The sequence below is a fragment of the Copidosoma floridanum genome, unplaced genomic scaffold (assembly GCF_036245765.1).
Source record: "Copidosoma floridanum isolate Cflo_tuat_1 unplaced genomic scaffold, Cflo_Japanese_pri ptg000033l, whole genome shotgun sequence".
Classification (NCBI taxonomy): domain Eukaryota; kingdom Metazoa; phylum Arthropoda; class Insecta; order Hymenoptera; family Encyrtidae; genus Copidosoma; species Copidosoma floridanum.
The window spans coordinates 555071-579431 of NW_028321910.1; the positions used below are offsets into that span (position 1 = coordinate 555071).

General features: G+C 31.1%; 1 protein-coding gene across 2 annotated transcripts in view; it reads left to right on the forward strand.

The window, feature by feature from the left end:
• Positions 1 to 23858, forward strand: part of LOC106637018 (brefeldin A-inhibited guanine nucleotide-exchange protein 3) — a 275219-nt gene extending 251361 nt beyond the window's left edge. For both annotated transcript variants that reach the window (XM_089597548.1, XM_014349636.3), the window contains 4 exons: positions 5327 to 5853; positions 19956 to 20490; positions 20576 to 20996; positions 22663 to 23858. In XM_089597548.1, coding sequence (XP_089453674.1) covers positions 5327 to 5853; positions 19956 to 20490; positions 20576 to 20996; positions 22663 to 22806 — 1627 coding nt within the window. In that variant the 3' untranslated portion in view covers positions 22807 to 23858. The remainder of the gene's footprint in view (positions 1 to 5326; positions 5854 to 19955; positions 20491 to 20575; positions 20997 to 22662) is intronic.
• The last annotated feature ends 503 nt before the right edge of the window (positions 23859 to 24361 follow it).

Sequence of the window (24361 nt, forward strand, 5' to 3'; positions counted from 1 at the left end):
ATAAAAGTTTTACAGTAGAACACAATTAAAAAACAGTTATACTCTTATGAAGTTTTCCAAATAAAGCAATTTTAATTAATCTTAAGCAAGATTATTATTTCACTTAAATAGTCCTTATTTCTGAGGGACAACTTTTGATGTATTAACTTCTGGTGTATAAATAAATTTACTAAACGCTTTAAAAACAATTAGTTCTAGGAAAAATTTATTGTTTCATTAGCATTGTTCATTTACAAGATTAAATTTTACAACACCTTTCCCGCAATCGTAATCAGTATTATAGACAATGTTTTGCTTTAGTAACTTTTGATTGATTAAACTCTGTAACACCTCATTTGCAATTACAGCCAGTATTATTTACAATGTTTTGCTAAAGTTCAAAAATATTTTAAAATAGAAGAAATCTTTATCATTATCAAATGTTATATTATTGATTTTTTCTTAATTATTATTGAAGCATTGTTTCAAAATTAAAGAAAATATCTATGTACGATATTGGAGCATTTGAGAGTAATCATTTAGAGGCTTGCTCTATTGGCTATTTGGTGATAAACTTATCGAATGCACATCATTGTTGGAAAATTTAGGATTAAAAATACGTAAATAGGCGCTCCAGTCAGGTAAAAAATCTCCTGAACTAAATAAATCATTGCCTAGTAATTCTCTTAATACAGCGTAAGAAAGGTTAATGATGAAAGCAAGACTGATTATATTAGCACCAAGAGCTATTCTCAATTGATTTCTGAATTCATAAGAGATTTTCAATAGTTCTTATAAGCTTATAAATTATTTGAGAATATAATACTTTATGTATATTATTTATATTGAAGAAATGAACAAACTATAAGGATTCAGAAAATTTTCTTGAAAAAGATTCCAGTTAACTATATTTGCATCAAACTTAACCTGGTTTCTAGGAAAAAATTCCTGATCCATTTCAAAACCAATAGATTGGGAAGTAATCACTCCTGTAAGAGTAATTTTTAACCATCCATGAACAGTTAATTTCTAATTCACGAGAAATATAAGTGACATCAACAGCAGATTTTGGTATATCAATGTTAGACACTTGAGAAGGATGGGCTACTATCATTAAGCAAACAGACTTCTTCTAATTCAGTTCTATTATAGATAATATTACCATTCAGGTGCTTTTACTTCACCCTATAATTGATTATAAGCGTTAAAATCATCACATTATCAACATTAGTGACTGCAAGTATTTTTAATATACCTCAGAAACCTAGATTGATCTCCTCTTTTTAAATTGTTACCATTTTTGGCTGTCTATAACATGCTGTTATACGTAAATCGCTTTTATTTATCTATATTGAGACGGTACCCATTCCTTAACAGTGGGGTTTGGTTAACGCATCAAAGATTTTGAAAATTATACTTTGAATTAAACAAATATATCATTTATAGCGAATGGTCGCCACCTAGTAATCAGTAGGCAATATGATGCACCGGATGCAAAGTTTGAATTGTGCACTAAGCGTGAAATTTCAAAGTTTGAAATTAAATTTATGGAACTGACATAAGGAATGATTTCTAACCATCTTAATATTTAATAATAAACATAACAATACATCTGATAGTAATAATGTCGAAAATTGATTCTTAAAAAATCAAAAATATATAATAACAATCTCAAAAAGAGATGAAATCGACATTGTATTTTAAAGCACCTATTAACGTAAGTTGATAAAAATTTGGAGCATTTGGCCATCAAAATCTGTTGATGAAAAATTCAGAATATTACTTATTTTTACAAATAATTTATGTGTTGTTATAAAAAAAAAAATTTATATTGCACAAAAAGGGCAGATAATTAAATTTTCTGCATTGCGATACAAATACATATACATCTCAGTGCAGCATTTTAACATTATTCCCACATTGTGCATACTATTTTTCTTCATATCTGGTCGAAAGTACATTCATTACATAATGTTCAAAATGCTTCATCTCACAAGGCTTGGTGTAGCTACATTTTACTTTCGTACTTGCTTCAGCGCTGTCTATGGTGACGACAGATACTCGTAAAGTTTCGAGTTTTTGTGTCCCTCTCCCTCTTTTATACATAGTCACTGAGTTATTATTTTGTTTCAAGCCTGCCCTGGCATTTCTTGGCTAAGAACTACATTGTCTTTTTATACATACACATGCCCGTACACATTTCCTCACTCACCGTTCATACACATTCAGGTTTTACTAATTGTAAGTAGGTACATTAGCTTCATTTTACTGGATGTCACTTTTTTTCGAACCAAGTATCAGGTTCCTGTTTACGTATTGCCTCTTTTTGGTCTCACTGAAATGAGTGTTCACAAGTCAATTTGTTACCATTCTATCAACTGGACTTAACATGGAGCAATCGGATCCGTCCGAGAAATCTTAAGATGAAGAGGAAATTTTTTTAATTTTGACGAAGAAGCGCTATTTATTACAAATTGATTTTTCACTTGAATATTACGAACAACTTTCATTATTATTATGGTAAAGATTCTGGAAGATAATAATAAATTTTTGTATTGTTTAAATGTAAAAATGATTATTATTCGTATGTTTTTATTGTTATTTACATAAAAAATGTATGATTAAAACTAAAAGTGTAGTTTTTTAATATGGTATAGTGTCTGCATCCAACATGGCCATGTTTAAGATTTATTTTGCTCCCTCTGTTATAGAGAGCATGCTTGTTGGTCTACTGATGCACATATCTTCAGTTTTTGGCATCGATATCGATGCAGAAAGTACGTACTTTCGACCAGGGTATGATAAAAACTTATTACATGCTGGAATACTTCAAAACAAAAAATTTGAAAAACAGCGATCTGTTGGAGGCTAATGTGAAAAACAAACACAACACAGTATTATATTTTTCTTATTGATGTATATTTGGCAACGTTTCCCTGGCTAGTGTGCCAGCCTCATCAAGCTAAAGCTAAAAATACAAAAAATGCACTTTTGCGAGAAACACACAAACGATGTTACACGTACGAAGGTTAACAACAAGGATTACCTATTTTAGACGAATATTAACATTTAAATTGACAAAATTTCCAAGTACAATACATTTAAGATTTACTTAGTTGTATCGAAAACCACATGTTCTCTCGTTGGCGAATAAGTATAAACTGTCGATCGAGCTGTATGAATCCGTACGGAGAAAGATAAGCACGATAAATAGAAACCGAGTAGGAAAGGAAGGTAATGAACTTGTGCTAAAGGTGTATAAGTTTCTTCAATAGTGCAAAGTATGTACGATTGAGTAAGCATGTGTCTTCCTGTTTATTAATATTGCATTTATTATCCTTTATGAGTATCATACTATCATCTCAGAGATCAGCCTTTTATGGTAGTTAGATTCTCTGTATAAAATATTTATACTGTTCCAATCAAATGTGTGATTATATTAAAGTTGGTAATAATGAACTACTGATTCTATGTTTTTATTATTTTTGTGTTCGTTAGTCCGGAATATTAAGGCTCATTTTGTTTCGCTCGTATAAGAAGCTGAACATCTTGGATATTTACAATTGAATCTGTATATGACGTTGGTTTCGTCCCATTTTTCGGTCTTATCTTTTCCTAATTTTACAATTTGGTTTAGTTTTTTGTTAATAGTACGATAAGTAAAAAAATTGTAGTCTTTCAATAGTATCGATATCTTGTTGTTGCTGTTTTTTTGCATATGGTATGCCTATTTTACTAGAAGGTATTATAGGTGTTGAAACATTTTTATTTCTTGTTTTTTGGATGTATTTTTGTTTGTCCAATCTACGTTTTATGTTTTTATTAATAAACTCTATGGGATAATCATTCTGAAATAGTAACTTTTTAACTTTGGGATATTTGTTTTGTGAAAGTCTCTACTCGATAGTAATACCGCTCGATCTAATAAATTAAAAACTATGTTTCTTTTTAAGCCTATTGGATGGTCTGAAAAGTAATTTAGCATTCGTCTGGAAGAGGTAGATTTTTGGAATCAATCAAACTCAAGATGGTTGTTTTTTCTAATAATGGTTAAATCTTAAAAGTTAATTTTTCCGTCTATTTCTTTTTCGTATGTAAATTTTAACGAGTGATTATATGAATTGAAAATATTTAGTACAAAATCTATATAATCTTCTTTTATACAGAGTATTATATCGTCGATATAGCGGAAGTAGAAATCAGGACTGTAATTAAATTGTTCTTTTAATAAATTCAAACAATCAGTTTCCAAATCATCCATTTTAAGATCGGCAAATTTGTTTATAAACAAATCTTTAGTATAATCACACGTTTGATTGGGATAGTATAAATATTTTAGACAGAGTTCTCCGTACGGATTCATACAGCTCGATCGACAGTTTATACTTATTCGCCGACGAGAGAACATGTGGTTTTCGATACAACTAAGTAAATCTTAAATGTATTGTACTTGGAAATTTTGTCAATTTAAATGTTAATATTCGTCTAAAATAGGTAATCCTTGTTGTTAACCTTCGTACGTGTAACATCGTTTGTGTGTTTCTCGCAAAAGTGCATTTTTTGTATTTTTAGCTTTAGCTTGATGAGGCTGGCACACTAGCCAGGGAAACGTTGCCAAATATACATCAATAAGAAAAATATAATACTGTGTTGTGTTTGTTTTTCACATTAGCCTCCAACAGATCGCTGTTTTTCTTCTCTACATATCGACTATTGATAATGGAAGGCGCTCAAAACATAAAATTTCTTTAAAAAATGTAGTATTTGTCATCCAAATAACAAAAAAAAATTGTTTGCAAATAAAGAAATTATAGTAATAACTTAATTTGAGTAAAAAATTGAAATATTTCGGAGATTTTCTGAGAATGAGGAAATGGAAATATTTGAATCGGTTGAACCGTTTCTGAGACATAACTTTACGCTTACACACAAAAAGAATATACGCACATTGACCGTCACACATTTATTATATATTATGTACTTTTATTTTAAATACTACAAAAACGTTCCTGACATCTTTTTTTAAAAAAACTTATTTTTCTAATAGAAAAATGCTGCATAAGCTTTTCTTAAAGGAAATAAATGACCAAGTTATCAGGCTGCTTTATTAATGAAGTGAGTGTTAAAGGACTTGCATGCATTTAAACTTATGAATACAGCGTAGAGAATTTGGATCTGAATCAAAATTCGTGAAAATAAAAGTTTGTCATTCACTGTTAATCATTTGTTACATTTACGGAGAAGTCGAAACCACTTTGCTTATATGAGTCATTTCACTTAAATTAATTATTGATGAACTAAAAATTAAACATTCAAATAATCCTCCAACCTCTTTTTTATGTTACAGTTTTTCCAGTGTACTAATGAGCCCAATAGTCTCACCAAAATTATGCTGTTTAAATGACTTTCTCGACTGTATAGATTCCCACCATATGGATACTTTTATATCGGCCCTGGATCTATCATATACTACAGCACTAAAATTTGACTCTCGACCAGGTCTCAAATTATTAATGCAAAAAGTTGCCGGTCTGCAACGACCAGCTAATTTGTACCATCAAGCTAGAACTGCGTGGACGGCTAAAGTATTTTCTCTTATTAAGCTGTGTCTAAAGGAGATAGTTCGAAGTTGCGCTGATTTGGAGACAATTCAAAATATTCTGAAAAATAAATTGCAACCTGATCCAAAGTACAAGGTTCTTTTAAAGTATTTACTTTTGCTGCAGACCACATTCGATGAGTTGTGTGGAACGTATGTGGATATAGCTTTGGATCGAGACGGAAGATACACAAAAGTAGACTCAATGGCGGGCAGAAAATTCTGGCTCCTTGTTTCACAGCCTGACGAGTTAGCAGAAATTTCAACTTATTCTGGTAATACTATGTGTATGATAGTAAAGGCATGAGTTATCATGGATAAAAAGCTTTGCAAAACTCGCTTTAAAATCTTTTAATTAATGTGGCACTAATTTTGAACTAATGATATAAAATGTCATAAAATTCTTTCAAAACTTTTATTTCATCGACTAGTTATTTGAGGATTAAAAAGTATTATTTTTATGAACTTACTTTATTTATATTGAAAATTTTTTTTTAAGTGAGTAATTCTATTATGTCGTCAGAGCTAGAGCTTTAATAAAAAAATAAGTCATAGTTAATTACTTGAAAAAGTTAACAATGAATGTTACCATAACGCGATCAACTTAAAAACATTTCTTAACTGTTAGGTATGATAAAAGGTAGTGTGAAAAGTATCTTATGTATATTAAGAAATAAACTTGTTATCTATTATACATCGTCACCTTAACGACTAGAGAGCGACTGCTTATGAGAAAACCTAAGACTTGACTGCTTGTATCACTTGGCACTGCGCGCACATTTTGTGAATCTCCGTTATGTGTGTATGTGCGGTCGAACAAGTAGACCAGGAAAAAAAGACGCTTTAACCTCTCTTTTAAAAAAAATTGCAGAAGTAAGGTTGCCATCTGTTTTGGAAGCTTTTTGAAGTCAGTATTAATAATAAATTGTTTTGGACAGCTGAATTTCATTGTAAAAAATTTTTTTGAGCCCAATAACGGCATGAAAAAGTACTTTTCTAATCGTAGCATTTTTCCTGTTAGATTTATTAAAAAACACCTATCATGAAATATGTCGGTATTCAAAAGACCTACAGAATGAGCCGCAATGGTTAACAATCGGCTAATTTAATAATTTAATTGGTTTAGTTGCAAAATGCGAATAGCCGCTGAAATAACAATTTTTAAATTTGTTTATAACTAATAAACAATTATTCTGAAACGTCTGAAAATGCAACGAAATTGAGGCTCTTGTATGTCACTACAAAACCTCCAAACTTGGATGTTGTACGTTTAACTGTTTTTGCAGTGGCAATTTTTTCATAAAAAAAAACGGTTTTTTGACAAGTAATTTCTACAGCTGGACGTCATTCTACAGTATCGAATAAGAGCTTATTCTATTCGTAAGGTGTTATACTAAACATCTCTCATTGAAAAATTTTAATTCTCCTAATAGATTAATGGAAAAATGAGCTGCAAGAAAACGCTTAATTGTAAATGAAATATCATAAACAATTTAAGAGCAATCTCTACCAGACTTTTTCTATCAAAAAGGTTGAGTTTTTCCCTCAATTTCAAAAAAAAGATGCCCTACGATCCACAGGAGCCGAGATCATTTTTTTTAATTTTAACTCTCAAGACTTAGTTAATTAACATTGGCAGTTAGGGCTTAGATATGTTACTTTTTAAGACTTATATTTTGTGGAAAAAAATATTTGAAAATCATAAAATGCTGATTTTCATCGAAAACACGATGCTAAAGTGAGGGTTACTTGCGTAGTGACTGTCCCAATCGAGGCTCAGGGGAACGCCCTCCTCTGCAGCTGCTTGCCCGTGGCTGACGCGAAATCTGAAAATATTACCTTCTGTGCACTTTATTTTTAGTTTTAAGGTAATTTACGAACACTAATGAGCCTCTTTCAATTCACCATTTTCGGTACAACATAAGAGCGTATCTCGATTGATGTATCCCCTCTTTGCCTTAAATTATCTTTTATCTTCCTGACCAATGCTGGAAAGTTAATCGTTAAACTATTCATAAATAATATGATTTTTTCACAAACAGTTTGATTTTGGACATTAATAGTATTATTGTGTTAGAGCAACAACATCGTGAAGATAAAATAATCATAACGCAATTAGGATTTCGCATAATCAATTTTATTTGGTCCATCTTGTATAATTTTGAAAAATAATCGACGCGTTTTTTCTTTTTTTTTACAAATAAAAATTAAAAATTATGGTATTTTAAAAATCACAGAAAACACCATATATGTATGGAACGTTGTAAAGTATACATAACAAATGAATGTTCCACAATAACGTATGAAAGAAATGAGCCCAGAAGCATAGAAAATGGTTAAAAATTTTAAAAGATTCAGCATTTTAACGAGAGTATCGAACATACAAAATATAACCTTAAATAATGTAGAAACGGTTACATAAAATTTCCTCAAAATTAAGCCTTGCCTACATAATTCGAAAACCAAGTATTCCTAAAAGTTTAACAAAAAAACCAGGTGTGGGTCTCGGGACCAATGGCAGAAGTGAAACTTCCAACTTGAATGTTATTAAACTCGGTATAACAGAAACTAAGAAATTAAATTACACTTAATTTCAATATGTCTTTAAGAATCCAATATTAAAATAGTAAAAATTTTTTTTATTATTACTTATTCGAGCACGTGCGTACATAAAATACATATACTTATACGTACTACTTGTCTTACACGTAATTCACACATTTTAAGTACTTCCATGTTTGCTATGATATATGAATTAATACATGTACTAATTGTTGGTCATGTAAAGCAGAACGAAACAAAAATGTTCACCATACTGCCCCAAAAAAAGGTAATTACTATTCGTGCATTTGATATGACATTATGTATGTATAATCAATTCTTGTTGGAAGCATTGTATCCGAAAAAAAAATTTTTTTTTAATATTGGCTACCATAAAAGTGAAATAATCTACTCTATCTGATTAAGATTAAGAAAAATAATCGACATATAGCTATTTTTGATTGTCAAGTTGTAATTTTTCATTCAATTCGTTTTGTATGATTATTTATACTTTTATATTAAAATTTACCAGTGATTATGAGTAATTTATACTCATATCAAAATTGTTAATAAGAATACAGGTTTTGGTCACTTGACAATTATTCTTATAATATATGATAAAGAAGGGACAATGAATCCATTTATAACTAGTATATGAAGGATGTAGCTTTGCCTTTGAGATATGACTTTTATTATTTTTAAAATTATTACTATTGTTTGTATAAATCCGTGTCACACATATATAATTGCACCTTAATCAGCTTAAGCAAGCGCATTGGTTGAGTCGTAGCGTAGAAATATACATGCCTATAATATAAATTTACTCGGAGGCCTCTTTGTGCTAATCCCCCATTAACAGAGTAATAGTATAGTATCAGCAGTAAATTGCTTAGTTAGAGGTGCTTGTGTGGCCACTTATTTATTAAGAGATTAATAAACCTATTTTAATTTGATTTAATTGAACTGGTATGTCAAGCATCTGACAATGGCGTAACTGCCGAAACAAATGTTTGCGATTAATGAAGACGTTTTGAAGCAAAGAAAAAAATTTTGAAGTTTTTTCCTCCTTAATATACTTTTTGGTAATAACCTATGATTATACTGTAGAATTTAAAAACGTGGTTCACCAAATGCACGTTTTTTCGTAATACTACATGCTAACAATAAAATAATTTTACCTGAACATATTAATAAAATTATATCAGCGAAAATACCTTCAAATAATAAGAAACTTGCAACATTGCTTATTAAACGTATGCATCATGGCATACATTTATTACTTCATATCACAAAAACAAAAAATTTTATCAATGGCATGGACTGACATTGCGTCAGCACTACTACCAAAAGTTATAACCAGTCATAGAACTTTTTGCTTACCTATGGATTTAAATAATATTGAGCCTGTATGCTTTAAAATCGAACCTGAAAAAAAAAAAATATATGTGAAACCGATTTGATAATTTGGGAAGAGGCTTCTATGATACTGAAAAAAGCTTTATAGATAGTAGACAGAATTTTGTGTGATGTATGCAATACACATACGTTTTGGAAATAAATTAATAATTTTGAGAGGAGTTTTATGTTAAACACTTCCTATTTTAAAAATGGTAATAAAAGTATGGTTGTATCAGAAACTATTAGGTCATCATTTCTTTAAAGTTTTTTTTAACTTTTAAAATTAATTACAAACATTCGTTCGGTTGGTAAAAAGTTTTATGATCATTACTGAAAAATAGGAAGTCAATGATATATGTTTAAATATTTAGTAAAAATAATCAACCATTATTGAATAGTGTACTTCTGACATCTCATAATGTATACACTATTTTTTTAAACAACGAAATTTCAAATCGAATGTTAAATCTAATGAAAGAAAATACGACAACTTATTAAAGCGTAGATCATATAACGTATTAATGTGTCGATGAATCAGATAATAACATTTACATAAATTGCCCTATTGAACTATTAAACGATATTCGAGAAGGTTTGCCACTGCATGAACTAAATTTGAAGGTTAGAGCAATAGTTACGTTAATAAAAAATTTGTGTATAGCAGACGGTTTGTGCAATGTCACACGATTGGAGATTAAAAAATTATAAGAATAAAATTGAAGTTGAAATTATCACAGGAGAAAAACTTAAAAAAAGAGTATTTATACCGAAAATCACTTTAAATACACGTACAGTAGAACCTCGATTATCCGACCCAATCGGGACCGAGAGTAGGTCGGATAATCAAAAAGTCGGATAATCGAAACGTGTGGTTTTTGAGGATGAAAACAATAAACAACACCTTTAAATGTCAAAATACTAGTATGTACACGTATATTAAAATCTGAAGTACATGTTAACGTTGAAGTATGCAAACATATTTAATGTATAACTATTAAGACTGTAATTGGTACTTGGTAATTGCAAAACAATCGTCAATTCTTTTATTTACAATTTGTTAAAATAACTGTCAATTTTTGATTGGCGAACAGATGAAACGCATTTTTGAGCTGCTAAGTCTCGCAGCCTTTTGAGAAGAAGTAGTTGCGTTGGGCAACATTCGTCTTGACTCTCGAACCATTCGAGACCTGTTTCAAAAGACCTCCGCATGTGACGGTTTCTTCGGTGTACCCAAGCTTTCATTGTCACTGCTGTCCCTGTCATGATCGTCGTCAAGATTTTTTATTAATGAAACAATTTCATCATCGTCTAAAATTTAATCACATTACGTTCTCGCTTGGGATTTAAAGGAGTTGACGTTGACGCCATTGCACAAATAAGTAACGAATGTCATTATAATAGAAGAAAAACAATTTTATATTTACATTTATATTAGTACGCTGTGAAAAAATATTAAAACTGCAAAGAATCTTCGTAAGCGGACTACACACAAATGAATGTGCTCGGTTTTGAGACGCCTGCATTGCACTTGTTTCGAATGCCTCAATGCGCGAATCAACAAGCACAGCCAGTCTTCCTGTCCAGACCTGTACGCAGTAGTGCGAGGTTCAACGTAAGCTCCGACTATAGGTTGGTACACTCGCGCACTGAGACACCCGTGGCGATCAGCAGAAACGTATGTATACCCAGACTCAAGCCTCGTACAACGCAAACAAACCCGCGTTTTCACATACATACTTAAAACGTGCTGTTTCATGCTCGCAGTTTTCGCAAAAATATATTATCACTCACGGTGGTGACAGTGCTCAAATATAATATACATCTATTACCCTAACGGTCGGATAATTGAGTGGTCGGATAAACCAAATCGGTGGTCGGATAATCGAGCAGTCGGATGATCGAGGTTCGGATAATCGAGGTTCTACTGTAATACCTCGTCGTTTCCTTTTATACTTTACAGAAAGTAATTTCCTGTAGTCTTGACATACGCTATGACAATTAACAAATCTCAAGAAAAAAGTTTCGATAAAGTCGATGTATACTCAAAAAAGCCTGTATTTTCTCATGGACAACTATACGTATCGTTATCAAGATGCAAAACTAGAAAAGGGATATTTATGCAAGTTAAACGTAAAAATAATTCGGAATTAGAAAATGTTGTTTGGCAGGAAATTTTCAATTAATAGGAAGTAAACTTTTTGAAAAAAGAAAAAAAAAATTAATGAATTCAAAGTTATCACATTAATTAAAACATCATTTAGTAGTAGCATATGACATGATATGTTTATATTTTATTATGATACAATTTTGTTAGAAATCATTAAAGTTCAAATTTTGATTTAGGATATCTGTTTCTAACATTTTCCTAAATAAAATCCTTATTTCAATGTTCTTTAGCAAAATTGGTTTATTTTTGCGATTACTTTGTATACGTATTAAAAAACAATAATTTAATAGAAACAAATTTTAAGATTCTGTACTAAAAATATTATCTTATAAAAATTAGAATTACGTATAAAATAATGACTTTCATGTATTATATAGTTGTTTTTTAATTTGTGTACATAATAAGTAGTAGTTTTGAGACAGACAGGTTTAAAAAAAAAAAAAGAAATTATCAGCAAATGCATCAAAGCATGAATAAACTATTATTTAATTACTATATATATTAATGGTCTTTTTTTTTCTTTAAATCGGGCAGCAGGGAGGTCTGTCTCTTCATGGTTTCATAAGGCTACTGACGATGACTACCACAATTTCTATTATTTTTTTACTACTTAAGGAGGCTCAACACACCATATTATATAGTCAACAGCATATATAGGTATAGTGAAGACCATGGCCATACCTATATATTACTACTTCCACTGTAGAGCAGAACAAAAGATTCGTCTGCTCCATGTGGTGGTTGATGTTTACGTAGAAATAACCTCTTCTTGTACATAAAGATTGTTAGTATCAGTTGCTAAAAAATGTCCACAAAATGCCTATTATAAATTAATAAACACTTTAAATAAAAGTTTACGCATTACGCACAACTATTTGTATTCTAAATCATATGTTTTTTTTTATCAAACTGCACTACTTTGTTCCGAAGTAAAGAATTATATTTATTCAATTCATTCAAAATAAATTTTTGAATACATTTCTGCTTGGCACGTTTTTTGCAGACGACATTCTAACTAACGTTTTTCTAATCGTCTCTACTAGTGTACTTCAGAAGGAAATCAACTCCACAGCAACCTATATATTTCTTATGTTTAATTGAAAGAAAGATAGTTAAACTACATGTCTCTAGTTTTTTGCTTATGTAGAAAGTGATTTGAGAGAGTTATAATGAGATTTTTGGTAAAAAAAGTGCCGTCTCTATAAAAAAGCTATGTATAAGACGCTTACTTGTAAAGCGTTTTACTGAAAATTTTTCGGAGAAACCTATGCTAAAATTTTGCACAGAGGTAAAAAACATACTCATTGACCGTGTATTTCAATTTCATCCATTTCACAAGTACTTCAATAGGTGTGTTGGCATCCTGGGTGGTGTGAAAAAAATAGATAACTATACATTGCTAAGAGATCGTTTACCGTAAGTAGTAGAAGCTGCTGCTTACTATTGATGGCTACAGCTAGTTTCAGCTCATGTACAGTTTGTGTATACAATAGCCTATCAATGTGACATAGACTGAGCTGCTACAAATCTGTAGAATTATCCCTCATATTGCAAGGGGTGCTAGATCGGAAACATATAGTGGGGGTCTATATGGGTGGTGTAGGGGTGGTGGGGGGCACTTTAAAATGTGCGGGGGCTGGCGGGGTCATGGGGGCTTACGAAAAAATAAGGGAAATTTTTAATGGGTCAGAATAACGGTGAAATTAGCGGAATTTTCCCTTATTTTGTTGAGGGGGGTCGTGGGGGGGGGGTTACAAACTGTACGGGGGCTGAGGGGGGCCAGGGGGCTCAGTAAGTCTTGGGCTGTTATTTTGTTGGATTAAAATATTATTGACAGTAATCAATTTTTCCCTTATTTTGCGTGGTGGTTGTGGGGGGTTGGTGGTGTCAATGAAGGGGCTGCAGGGGGAGCAGGAGTAGTGTGAAAGCCCCACCCTTACAAATATTCAATATGGGAAGATACATATACTGGTAGGGCCCCGCCCCCCCCCGCGCTCCACGCGCCAACCCCAAAATTTTTGAGCCAGTTAAATACTTTATTTTTTTAGCTTGCTTTTAGAAGCTGAAAAAATAAAAAAATCTTTGTAAAGTAGTTTAAGAGTCAAAACAGAAGTAGTATAAGCTTAATAAATACTTTTTTTATAAATTTATAAGACAAAGTTTTGCCTTGTTTTGAATCACACATTTTTGGTAAAGTATGAACTCACGTTTACAAAATAGAGTTCCAAAATCGTGGACTACCGTATGCACATTTGCTCGTAACATTACATCCTGATAATAAAATAATCACACCTAAAGATAGATAAAATAATATCTGCTGAGATCATTTTAAATGACGAAAAACTTACAAAATTTATAATTAAACACATGTTTTACGATTCTCGTAATAATGAAATTCCTTGTTGAAATAAAACAAACAAAAAATTATACTTACAAAACAGAATATGTTTAAATTATTCTTTATTAGGACGTCGAGTAAATACAAGATCGGCAGATCAGCCGTAACAGATATTTTAGAGTAGGCAGATCGACGTGGAGGTCCGGTTCGAAAGTCCCCAGCGAAGCAGGAGGTCGAGGCGTGCACACACGTTGGCTCCACTCGATCAAGCATATAGAAAAATTTTTGTCCCACTCTGGACAAAAATTTCATCAATGAATGAGGTTTTTTTCTGGATGGGATTTGAACTTCAATAAACCTACCGATCAATCTACCGTTTTTCCCCTACTGTTATTAAACCCAACGTATGGCTAAATACACTTTGTAGTGTCAAAATAGCCATGTCTGAGCTCTTAAGGGGCGATGATGAATATAAAAAAAAAAAAAATATATATTTATGGAGCGCGTGGCAGCTCAGTCGGCTAGGTCGTGGATTGGCACGCGGGAAACCGTGGTTCGATTCCCGGCCAGTGCGACTTTTCAGGCAAGTACCTCTGTGATTTTTCTCATGTGCTTTTTCACCTTGCAATTCTCCTCGAGGAGGGCTTAGGCGACCTTCTCGCAGAAAAATTGCCTAATTTCCCCCTACCCCCCTCCTTTAATGGGGGGCCTCCTATCCTTCTTCCTTTCCTCCTCCCGAGTACTAATAAGTGCCCATATTAGTGCCCTTATCAACGGAGCTGGACGTAGAATACTATAATATAAAAAAAAAGTATATTTATGACTATGTTCACAAAGGTCATGATAGAGCATTTGTAGAAGTAAAGAATGTTGATGATGAAAAAAAAAAATTTCAGATGAAATTAAAAATTATGTTAACAGTAGATACATAAGTCAAATAAAAGCTTTCTGGAAATTACAAAAATTTCTAATTTGTGGTAGAAGTCACATAGTATTCGATTTGCCAATTCAATTGAAAATAAAGAAAAACTTATTTTTAAGGAAAAAAAAATTAAAAATACTATAGAAAAATGACAAACCCCACTAACAGTATGATTTGAATTAATCGAAATTGATGATTTCGCGAAATCAATATACTATGTTAATATTCCAAAGTTTTATATTTTTAGTAAACAAATAAAAATTTGGCAAAATCGAAAAAATACAAAATTGAATTCATTAATAGGAAGATTAAACGTAGTATCTCCTAAAGATCATGAAAGGTTTTTTTTTAATTAGTACTAAATAATGTAAACAAAGACAAATCATTGAAGAATTTAAAATCATTTAATTTGATAATATACCCAACATTTGAAGATACTACAACATCAATGGGTTTGATAGAACACGATAGCCAAATAGATGATTTTGTGAAAGAAGCCAGAATCGTTACATTACTAAATTAGTTCCGACAATTTTTTGCCTGGTTTCAAATTTCAGAAAACATCCAAGGAAATAAAATTTGGAAAACATACAAAAATTATTTTATGGAAGATTTTATGGACAATAATTAAAATCGTGCACTTTTATACGTAAATAAAATCTTATAATTAAAAGAAATCCTGTAAAAACTTAAATTTCTACATACCAACAAAAATTAATGTAAAAGAAAATAGTACCATAAAAGAAATTTTGTTTGTACTCACATGTTTAATTAAACGTATGATAAATTAAATAAAGATCAAATCGCGATTTTCAAAATTATATGTCAACAAACAGATAAAATTTTTTTTATTGTTGGCCCAGGAGGTTCAGAAAAAATATTTCTATGTAAAACGTTAATTTATTATTTCATTTCTTGTCGAAAAAAAGTTTCATCCATGGCATGGACTTGTATAGCATCAATATGACTCCCGAAAAAAATTACCAGTCATAAAACAATTCATTTACCATTAGATTTAAAGAATGTAGAAAATTCGTTCTTGAAATTCAAATCTGAAAAAAAAAATTAAAGGAGTAGATTTAATTATATGGGACAAGGCTTCTATCATCCAAAAAGAGCGTTGGAAATAGTTAAAAGAACATTACGTTATTCATCTGATATAAATATCCATTTTGATAATAAATCAATTGTTTTAGGAGGCGGTTTCAGACAGATTCTTCCAGTTGTAAGAAAAAGTAATAGAAGCATAATTATACAAGAAAGTATTAAATCATCATATCTTTGATCATTATTTCATATTCTACAACTTAATATCAATATCCGTTCAATTGATAAAACATTTTCAAAATTATTACTAAATATTGAAGAAAGAAAATATAAATCATTTCAAGTACCAAATAAATGAAAAACAACTAACGTTTGTTCCGATATTTTTGGTAAAGATATTAACTTTTCAATAAATAGCGTTATACTAACTTCTTATAACGAATATACTTACATTTTGAATGATAAAATTCTAAATCATGTAAAAGGAGAATTAAAAACATATTACATTGTAGATTATGCTACTTACTAGGGTGTTAATAAATCTGATAACGATATTTATATAAATTTTCCAATTGAATTTCTAAACAATATTTGTGAAGGCTTACCACCACATGAGCTTAATTTAAAAAATAGAGCAATTGTTGATACGAAATTTAAGTATAGTTTATGACTTATGTAACGGTACAAGATTACAACTTACGAAATTACTTAAATACAATATTAAAGCAAAAATTATAACTGGAGAAAAAGTTGAAAAGAGAGTTTTTATAACAAAAAATCACTCTTAATGTAGGAAATTTGTCATCATTACCTTTTATTTTATACATAAAACAATTTTCCTTAGTCTTAGTGTTTTCAATGACTATCAATAAATCTCAAAGTCATAGTTTTAATAATATTTGATTATATTTGAAGAGACCACTGTTTCCGCATGGTCAAATATACGTCGCGTTATCAAGACGCAAAAATGAAAATGGAAGTTATATTTGAATAGAACGTGATAATAATTTAGAAATAGAAAATATAGTTCAGAAGAAGTTTTTAACGTTAATTAATATAAAGTAGATACAAAAAAATGTAATTTTTTTTCATTAGCAAAAGTATGAAATTGTACGTAATGCTTTTGCACAGTTCATTTAAATAATAAATAAATGTATTAAGCCAATAAGTTATTATTTCAAAATTGTTTCATGACAATGCGCATTATTTGACATATTTCAATAAATATGATTTCTTATCTTTTCGTGGTGAATAGGGCTACAAGCAAGGTCCATGGTTTAAATATTTTTTAAGTTTATTCGTTGTTATGAGTTAAGTAAAAAATATAATGTTACGTTTTTATACATATTCAATAATTCAATTAATAAACTATTAGAAAATTTCAGAAAAAAAACCATCGCACCACAGCACTACCTCAACGGTGGTGTGGAAATGTGCTAATGTGCTAGAAATCAGGGGCTTTCTTAAAACTGTAAAGAGAGCTGAGACAGAAGATGCAAATAGTCATATAATTAGAAATGATATAAAAACTGATATAATTTTACCTCATTTAGAGATTCAGCTGAAGGGTGACTGGAGGGAGTTCTTCAAAATTGTGATGGATTATTCGGTTGTTGGGTTATAAAGTTATGAGAGGGGGTGGAAAGGGACTTAATAAAAATTCAACTCAACAAAAATTGGTAAAATCTGACAGTATGGAAATGTGACAACAAATTACACAACTAAAATAATTACTATATTCAGATAAGAAATAATAATCTGCAGCTAAGGAGTTAAAAAAAGTGGCTGTTTAAAAATTGTGACAGGGCTGAGAGGTCTCTTAAAAAGTGTAGGGAGAGCTGAAAGTGGGGGTGCAAAAAGTAATTAAACTTAAAATGACATGACTCCTGAAATAATTTAACTTCTTTTAAAGATGCTGCTAATTGAATGCTGAAGGGAGTTTTTTTTAATTGTAATGGAGGCTTATGGAATCATCCAGTTATTAGGTTATAAAAATATAAGGAAGGGCTGAGGGTGGTGGATGGGGGGCTAAACAAAAAATTAACCCAATAAAAATATAGTTAAAATTTATAGAATTTTACTTTACTTAAGGGATGAAGGAGGGGCTGGGCGCTGATTAAAATCCATCCGGGGGGTTGAGGGGCGGTGGAGAGGGCTAACCAATAATTTAACGCAATGAAAATTACGTAAAAACTGTTAGAACATTACCTTATTTAGAGGGGAGGCTGAGGGGAGTCTGAAGAAAAGTGGAGGTAGGATTTGGTGGAATCACTATATAATATAGGAAGATATATAGGAATATAGGTATAGTGGCAGATTGAGGGGAAGGGAGCGTGTAGTGTACATGCGAGAGAGAAAGAGACGGCACGGTAGACAATAGAGTGGCACTCTCTCTCTTAGAGAAAGACACAGTGCGTAAATGTGTGTAGGAGGAGAGATTGACGAGAGGTCTTGAGCCGCAGTACGCATGGCTACGTACTTTTGTAACACATTTTTCATGCGGCTGTTCACGGCCCAACATAAGAAGTTTCACTTCAAAAATATTTATTTTTACTGGTATAATAGTAATAAATCAAAATGTTTTTTAAGTAGGTTTTCATAACGTCACAAACACAAAGAATACGTCTATAGTTATTAAAAAAAAAAATTTCAAGGGGCCATATCTTGTAAAATTTTTAATTAAAAAAAAAGGAAAAAATTAAACTTTTTTCATCAAAAAGGTACGGTAGAGCTCTTAAATTGTTGATAGTACTTAATTTGCAATTAAGCGTCTTTTTTACATCTCTCTTTACCATTAATCTATTGAGAAAATTAATTTTATTAAATGAGATATGTTCAGTATAACTTTTTACAAATAAAATGAGCTCTTGTTGGACTCTGTAGGATGACGTCTGGCTGTAGAAATTACTTGTCCAGAAATCACTTTTTTGATAAACAATTACCATTGGGCAAAAACAGTTAAACGTACAACATCCAGATTAGGAGAGATTTTAGTACCATACAAGAGCTTAAATTTCTTTGCATTTTCAGATATTTCAGAATAATTGTTTATTAATTATAAACAAATTTTAGAAACCGCTGTTCTAGCGGTGATTCGGATTTTTTAACTAAGCCAATTATCCGATTGTTAATTATCATGGCTCATTCTGTAGGTCTTTTGAATACCTGAATTTTTTATCATAGGCAATTTTTAAATAAATATAACATGTAAAATGTTAGGATCAGAAAAGTACTCTTCTGCACCATTATTGGCCTAAAAAAAATTTCCAAATAAATTCAGCTATCCAAAACAATTTATTATTGAAAGTCACTGTAAAAAATGTAAGAATGAAAGAGAAAGAGAGAGTAGCTCGATTTTATAGTACTATGTGTTATCGATTGTTTGTATGAACCACGCCCACGAATCGTAAAGTTGACGTTTCGAAAAGCCGCGTGCACGGCTTTCGTTTGGAATGTCCAGGGCCGCATTTTCCTGTTCAAAAATGAAAAGAGCACCAGGGCAAGGGGGGTAATGGCTCTCTTGCGGACGGAAGGCTATAGTGGCAATTATTTTATACAGCAAATTACATGGTAACCAGGCAAATTAACAAAGTGACTATGTTGTTAAGGAGAAGCAGCTCTCTCTTCACTTCTATCTGAAGACTCGAACCTCACACATATTTTCTGTTCCTTCGTTTTTCCGTTTACTTTTGATAATAAAGTATCGAATAAAAGTTTACATGTACGTATTTTTAGAAATAAGTTTTTACAGTCACTAAAAAAAGTTTTCAAAACAGGTGGTAAACTTACTTGTGCACTTTTTTTCTAAAGAAGGGTCTGAGCGTCTTATTTTCCTGGTCTAAGACTGTCTAAGACTGTACAAATTTACTTACGTTACAACAGAAAATTTTACCAATGACTTGGTTGGAGACCTATTTACTTTATTCACGTACAATATCACTTTATCCTAAATAATATTTTCCAGTTGAAACGAAAAACGGACGTGAAAATCACCACGTAGTATACGGTGTGACACCAAATTCTGAAAATGATTATCAAGATGAAGAAGAAAGCAACACAGCAAAAGATCTAGATGACACTTTCTTAAAAGATCTGGGTGTAAATGTAGTTGATGAGGAAGATGAGGAGATGCCTCCTTTTCGCTTATCCGATCTTACAGCTGAATACTCTTCTGATTCTGGATCACAGTCAGAGCCCCAAACTGACGAAGATGATTCCCGTCCAGTATCTCGCTTGGGATCTAGTAATTCACGAATAGCCTACATTGATCGTTCAGGTGGTACCACGAGTGAATATTTGTTTGGTAGAAGTGAAGATTTGGTTGTTGACACTCCAGAGCTGCAAAAAGAGGGAAATGAAACTCTGAGGTCTAAAAGTATTATGAAAAACGTTAGTTTCTTTACGACAGAAGAACTGTTGTGTAACAAAGCTGATGACGTATCTGAAACGATTTTACAGGAGAGAAAAAGAAGCAGTGACGACTGTCTGCTGTCAAGACGGTAATATTTCTTCTGCACTTTTTTCATTAAGGCATTTTATAGCTCAAGGAAGTGAATAAAATTTAAATGATCGCGTTAATTCCAGGTACCATCCCAAATTTTTACGAGGAAATGAGAAAGATTTAATCAATGATGACACTGCAAGTCCGTACTTCCGTTCAAAGTCCATGGTGGAATTGCGCAGGAGAAAAAATCACGACAACGTTCTGCGCCAAACTTCTGATACCACTCACGATGTAAAAAAGACTACCCAACTTTACCAAAATGAAGATTCCGTGGACAACGTCAAGAAACTTTTGGAGGAGTATGAGAGGAATAAACTTGGCTTCCGCATTAATCCATTTCTTCAAGACGAGCAGCAAAAAATACTGATGGGAAGACGATGCATGAGCAGTTTGGATGATGACAGTCTCTTTAAACAATATGTAAACAGGGATAGTCAATTACATCAGAGAGTATGGGCTGAGATAATTGTGGCGTCAATTCATTTCGCTCTTGCTTTGACGGTGAATTAACAAAATTTTTTTCTTCAACAGACTTTTTCTTAATTAGAATTGTTTGAGGACCATTTTCCAATGCACGATTACTGTACATAAAAATATTTATTCGTACTTTTTACAATGCAGATTTAAGTTTTGCATATGATGTACCCTATTATTATTACTATTTAATGTTTTTCTTAGTAATATAATTCGACCCAATTTTTTTTTAATTATAAAAAGAATCGGTGGAATACAATTTTTACTGCTATAAAATATCGTCCCTAATAGCACACAACATGTTTAAAACATACAAAATTTTTGAGCTTTTTGCGAACAAAAATTATGCTTGCACTTCTTTCGCATTTACTTGCATGTCAATATTACAAGGTGGATGACAATACCTAAAATGGTAGTCAAAGATATTGTGTGATGTTAACTTTGTTTAACATTTTTTTTGCTCTCAGGTTTTCCATAATATTTTATGATAATTCTTAGCAATAAACGTATTTGGCTAAATTCATTTAACTAATAATATAAAATTGATGTAAATGAACTACAGATATAATTTCTAGGCTGGAAGATAGGGGGGGGGTCAAAGATAAGAAAAGTTGGTTTTTAAATAAATTTAAAAGGAGGGGAGCAAGTATCTATAAAAGCATGTATGTGAGTACATCCACATTTGAAAAAGAATTGCTAGCTTTACTACACTCATTAGCGTTCCTCTCACTTCTTTGAACATTCTCCCTACAAACTATGTAAGGAACATCCTTATGTTAAAAAATTACTTTAATTACACATCAAAAAATGACTTCAATTACACATCAAAAAATTGTGAAAGAATAAAACACAATAATGATTAATTATTGTATTTGTACAGTATAAAAAATTTTTTTTCAATTTTTGAAAATTTTAGAAATGTATGAAAAATTGCATAAACAATTATTTATTCATTGTTGAAGTAACAAACTTATTACACATAAATAAATATCTATTAATACATAGGAAAGCTGTGCTGCTAAAATATACTAATTTTCAAGTTTAAAAAAAAAAACATTTCACTAAAAAAGTTAGCTTGTTATGTATATTTTATAGTTAATTAACTATAGTTTGTTTATTAATTTAATTTATAACCAAACCAAATGAATAAATAAACAGCATATACAAATTTACACTAAAAATCAGTTATGAACCACAAGATAACATGCAGAAATCAGAGTTTCATGTCGGGACCGCTCATAGCAGAGTGGGTAAGGGCTACGACTGGCGAGCACAAAGTTAAGGGGTCAAAACTCTTTAGAAACTTTTTTTTTTTAATTGATGAAAAGAAAAAGAAATAAAATTTTTAAAATTTAAAATGTGTGGTGTGGTGGCGTTATGTGGTGTAGAGGGGGTCGGAAATACGTCATGGGGAAAGAGGTGAACGAGGGAGAATTAGGCAAAATCCACTTCTGTCGCACTTTTTCTCGAGGCCACCAATCTAAAATCGTTGATTTACCCTTACGCACAACGCGCCTATAGAAGTTTAACTTCAAAAACTGTTCTCTGTTGTTTTCATACCGATATAAGTCCATAATTTTAGAAACGACTCTATCAATATAAGTCCATAATTTTAGAAACCACTCTGTCAAACATTTTGTTTAGGAAAAATAAATGTTAATACTGACAAGTAAACTTATTTCTTGTTTTACAGGACGAGCAATTATCACCTCTGCTCCCCATATTAGTAAGTGGTGTTAGAATTTTGACGCAACACGTTCACGAACCTATGCTCCAGCAGTGCCAATCAGATCTGTTCCAGCGCATCGCTTACATCTACAAATTGGGTACCAGCTAGAGAAAAACTGATCATTTTCCACTATGGTACAAAAGTGTTGGTTACCTATTGCAACATGCGATTTCATTTTTTATCGTGGGCCAGAAAACTATTTGTTGCAAGATGATATTTATTTTTTAAACTAAAACGTTTCCAGTATTGTATATTAAAGGGTGTTATAATTTTTGAAGAATGTATTACTGCAACAACAATAATTTAATGAAAAATCTGGCTAAATTGTTTCAAAATATTGAGTTAACTTAGTTAAATTATATGATAAGAAAGATAAAAATTAATGCTAGAAGGCTCAAAATCCTGATCAATTGTACATGAGATTAAACAAGGTTCCAATAGAACCAAATTAATAACAAATCCTTTGCCTTCCATAGCCTTGTCATCTCTATTATTTCAAGATAAAATTACTTGAGTTCAGTAAAACTAATAAAGTATTTAAAGAAGCATTAACTTGTGATTTTATAAGAAGCCCGTGATATTAGCTACGTCCCATTATGTTTGTCATTTGGATATAACAAAAAAAAATTTCTTGTTTTCTAATAATCTCTGTAGTGTAGAAAGTTTAGCAAACATATTAAAAAATTGTTATTCAAAAAATTACATTTTTGCTGCATTTTATAAAATGTTTTTTTACTGTATGCTATTTAAAAGTTAGTGATAGCTCGTATTGGAAAAACTTTTATTAAATATGTGATAATTAATTCAAATGATTTTGACGAAATACGTAGTAAATTAGTTTTTCTTGACAAAACCTCGCAATGGTTAAAAAAAATTTTACTTGTATTTGGATTTGAAAAAATATGTGAAAACAATACGTCATCTATTGATTATTTTTAATTTGTATTGTATTCATACGATCTTATGCTGTTAAAAAAATATCTTCGTTGTAAAATTTTTACCTACAGTTATTTTATTGAAGAGCAGTAAGTAAAATGAGACTATGTTGGTTCTTTGAAGCGCTTTTAATAAATGTATTTAGGATATTACATGTAAGAATTTTATGTATAAAACTGATACTAAAATTGTGTTTTAAATTAAAGCTTAAGATGTTGCATCAATTTAGTATAGTTACTTATGTCACTAATATAGAAAATATATAGTTTTCGTCCTAGCATTGACAACTGACGGCCAGAGGTAAAGCGGTGTCCAGATCATCTAAGTATTGGTGTCAAAGGCATAGCTAAGAATGGCAAATGGACGAACTGAGGCTTCCTTTTTGCCTAGGAGCGTTATTCGTATACTATCATTAAGTTTAGCACAACTAATGTATAAAAAGTAAGAACATTAAATTTGTACTTAATGTAGTTTTTCAAGGCAAGTTAAGGACTGTGAGAGATATTTTTTCATTGATCATGACGCTAAACATCATTAAAGAACTAGGAAGTAAATAGAGATGGAATAAACATGTTAAAAATTTTTCCATTCTCAATTCCATGTGCTTAAGAAACGCATACTCATGTCAATTGAGTATTTTTTTTTTCTTGAGTGCACAACTCTAATATGGAGTGAGAGAAAAGCATAAAAATTTTATTAACACACTGTGTGTGGTATGTCTTATTCA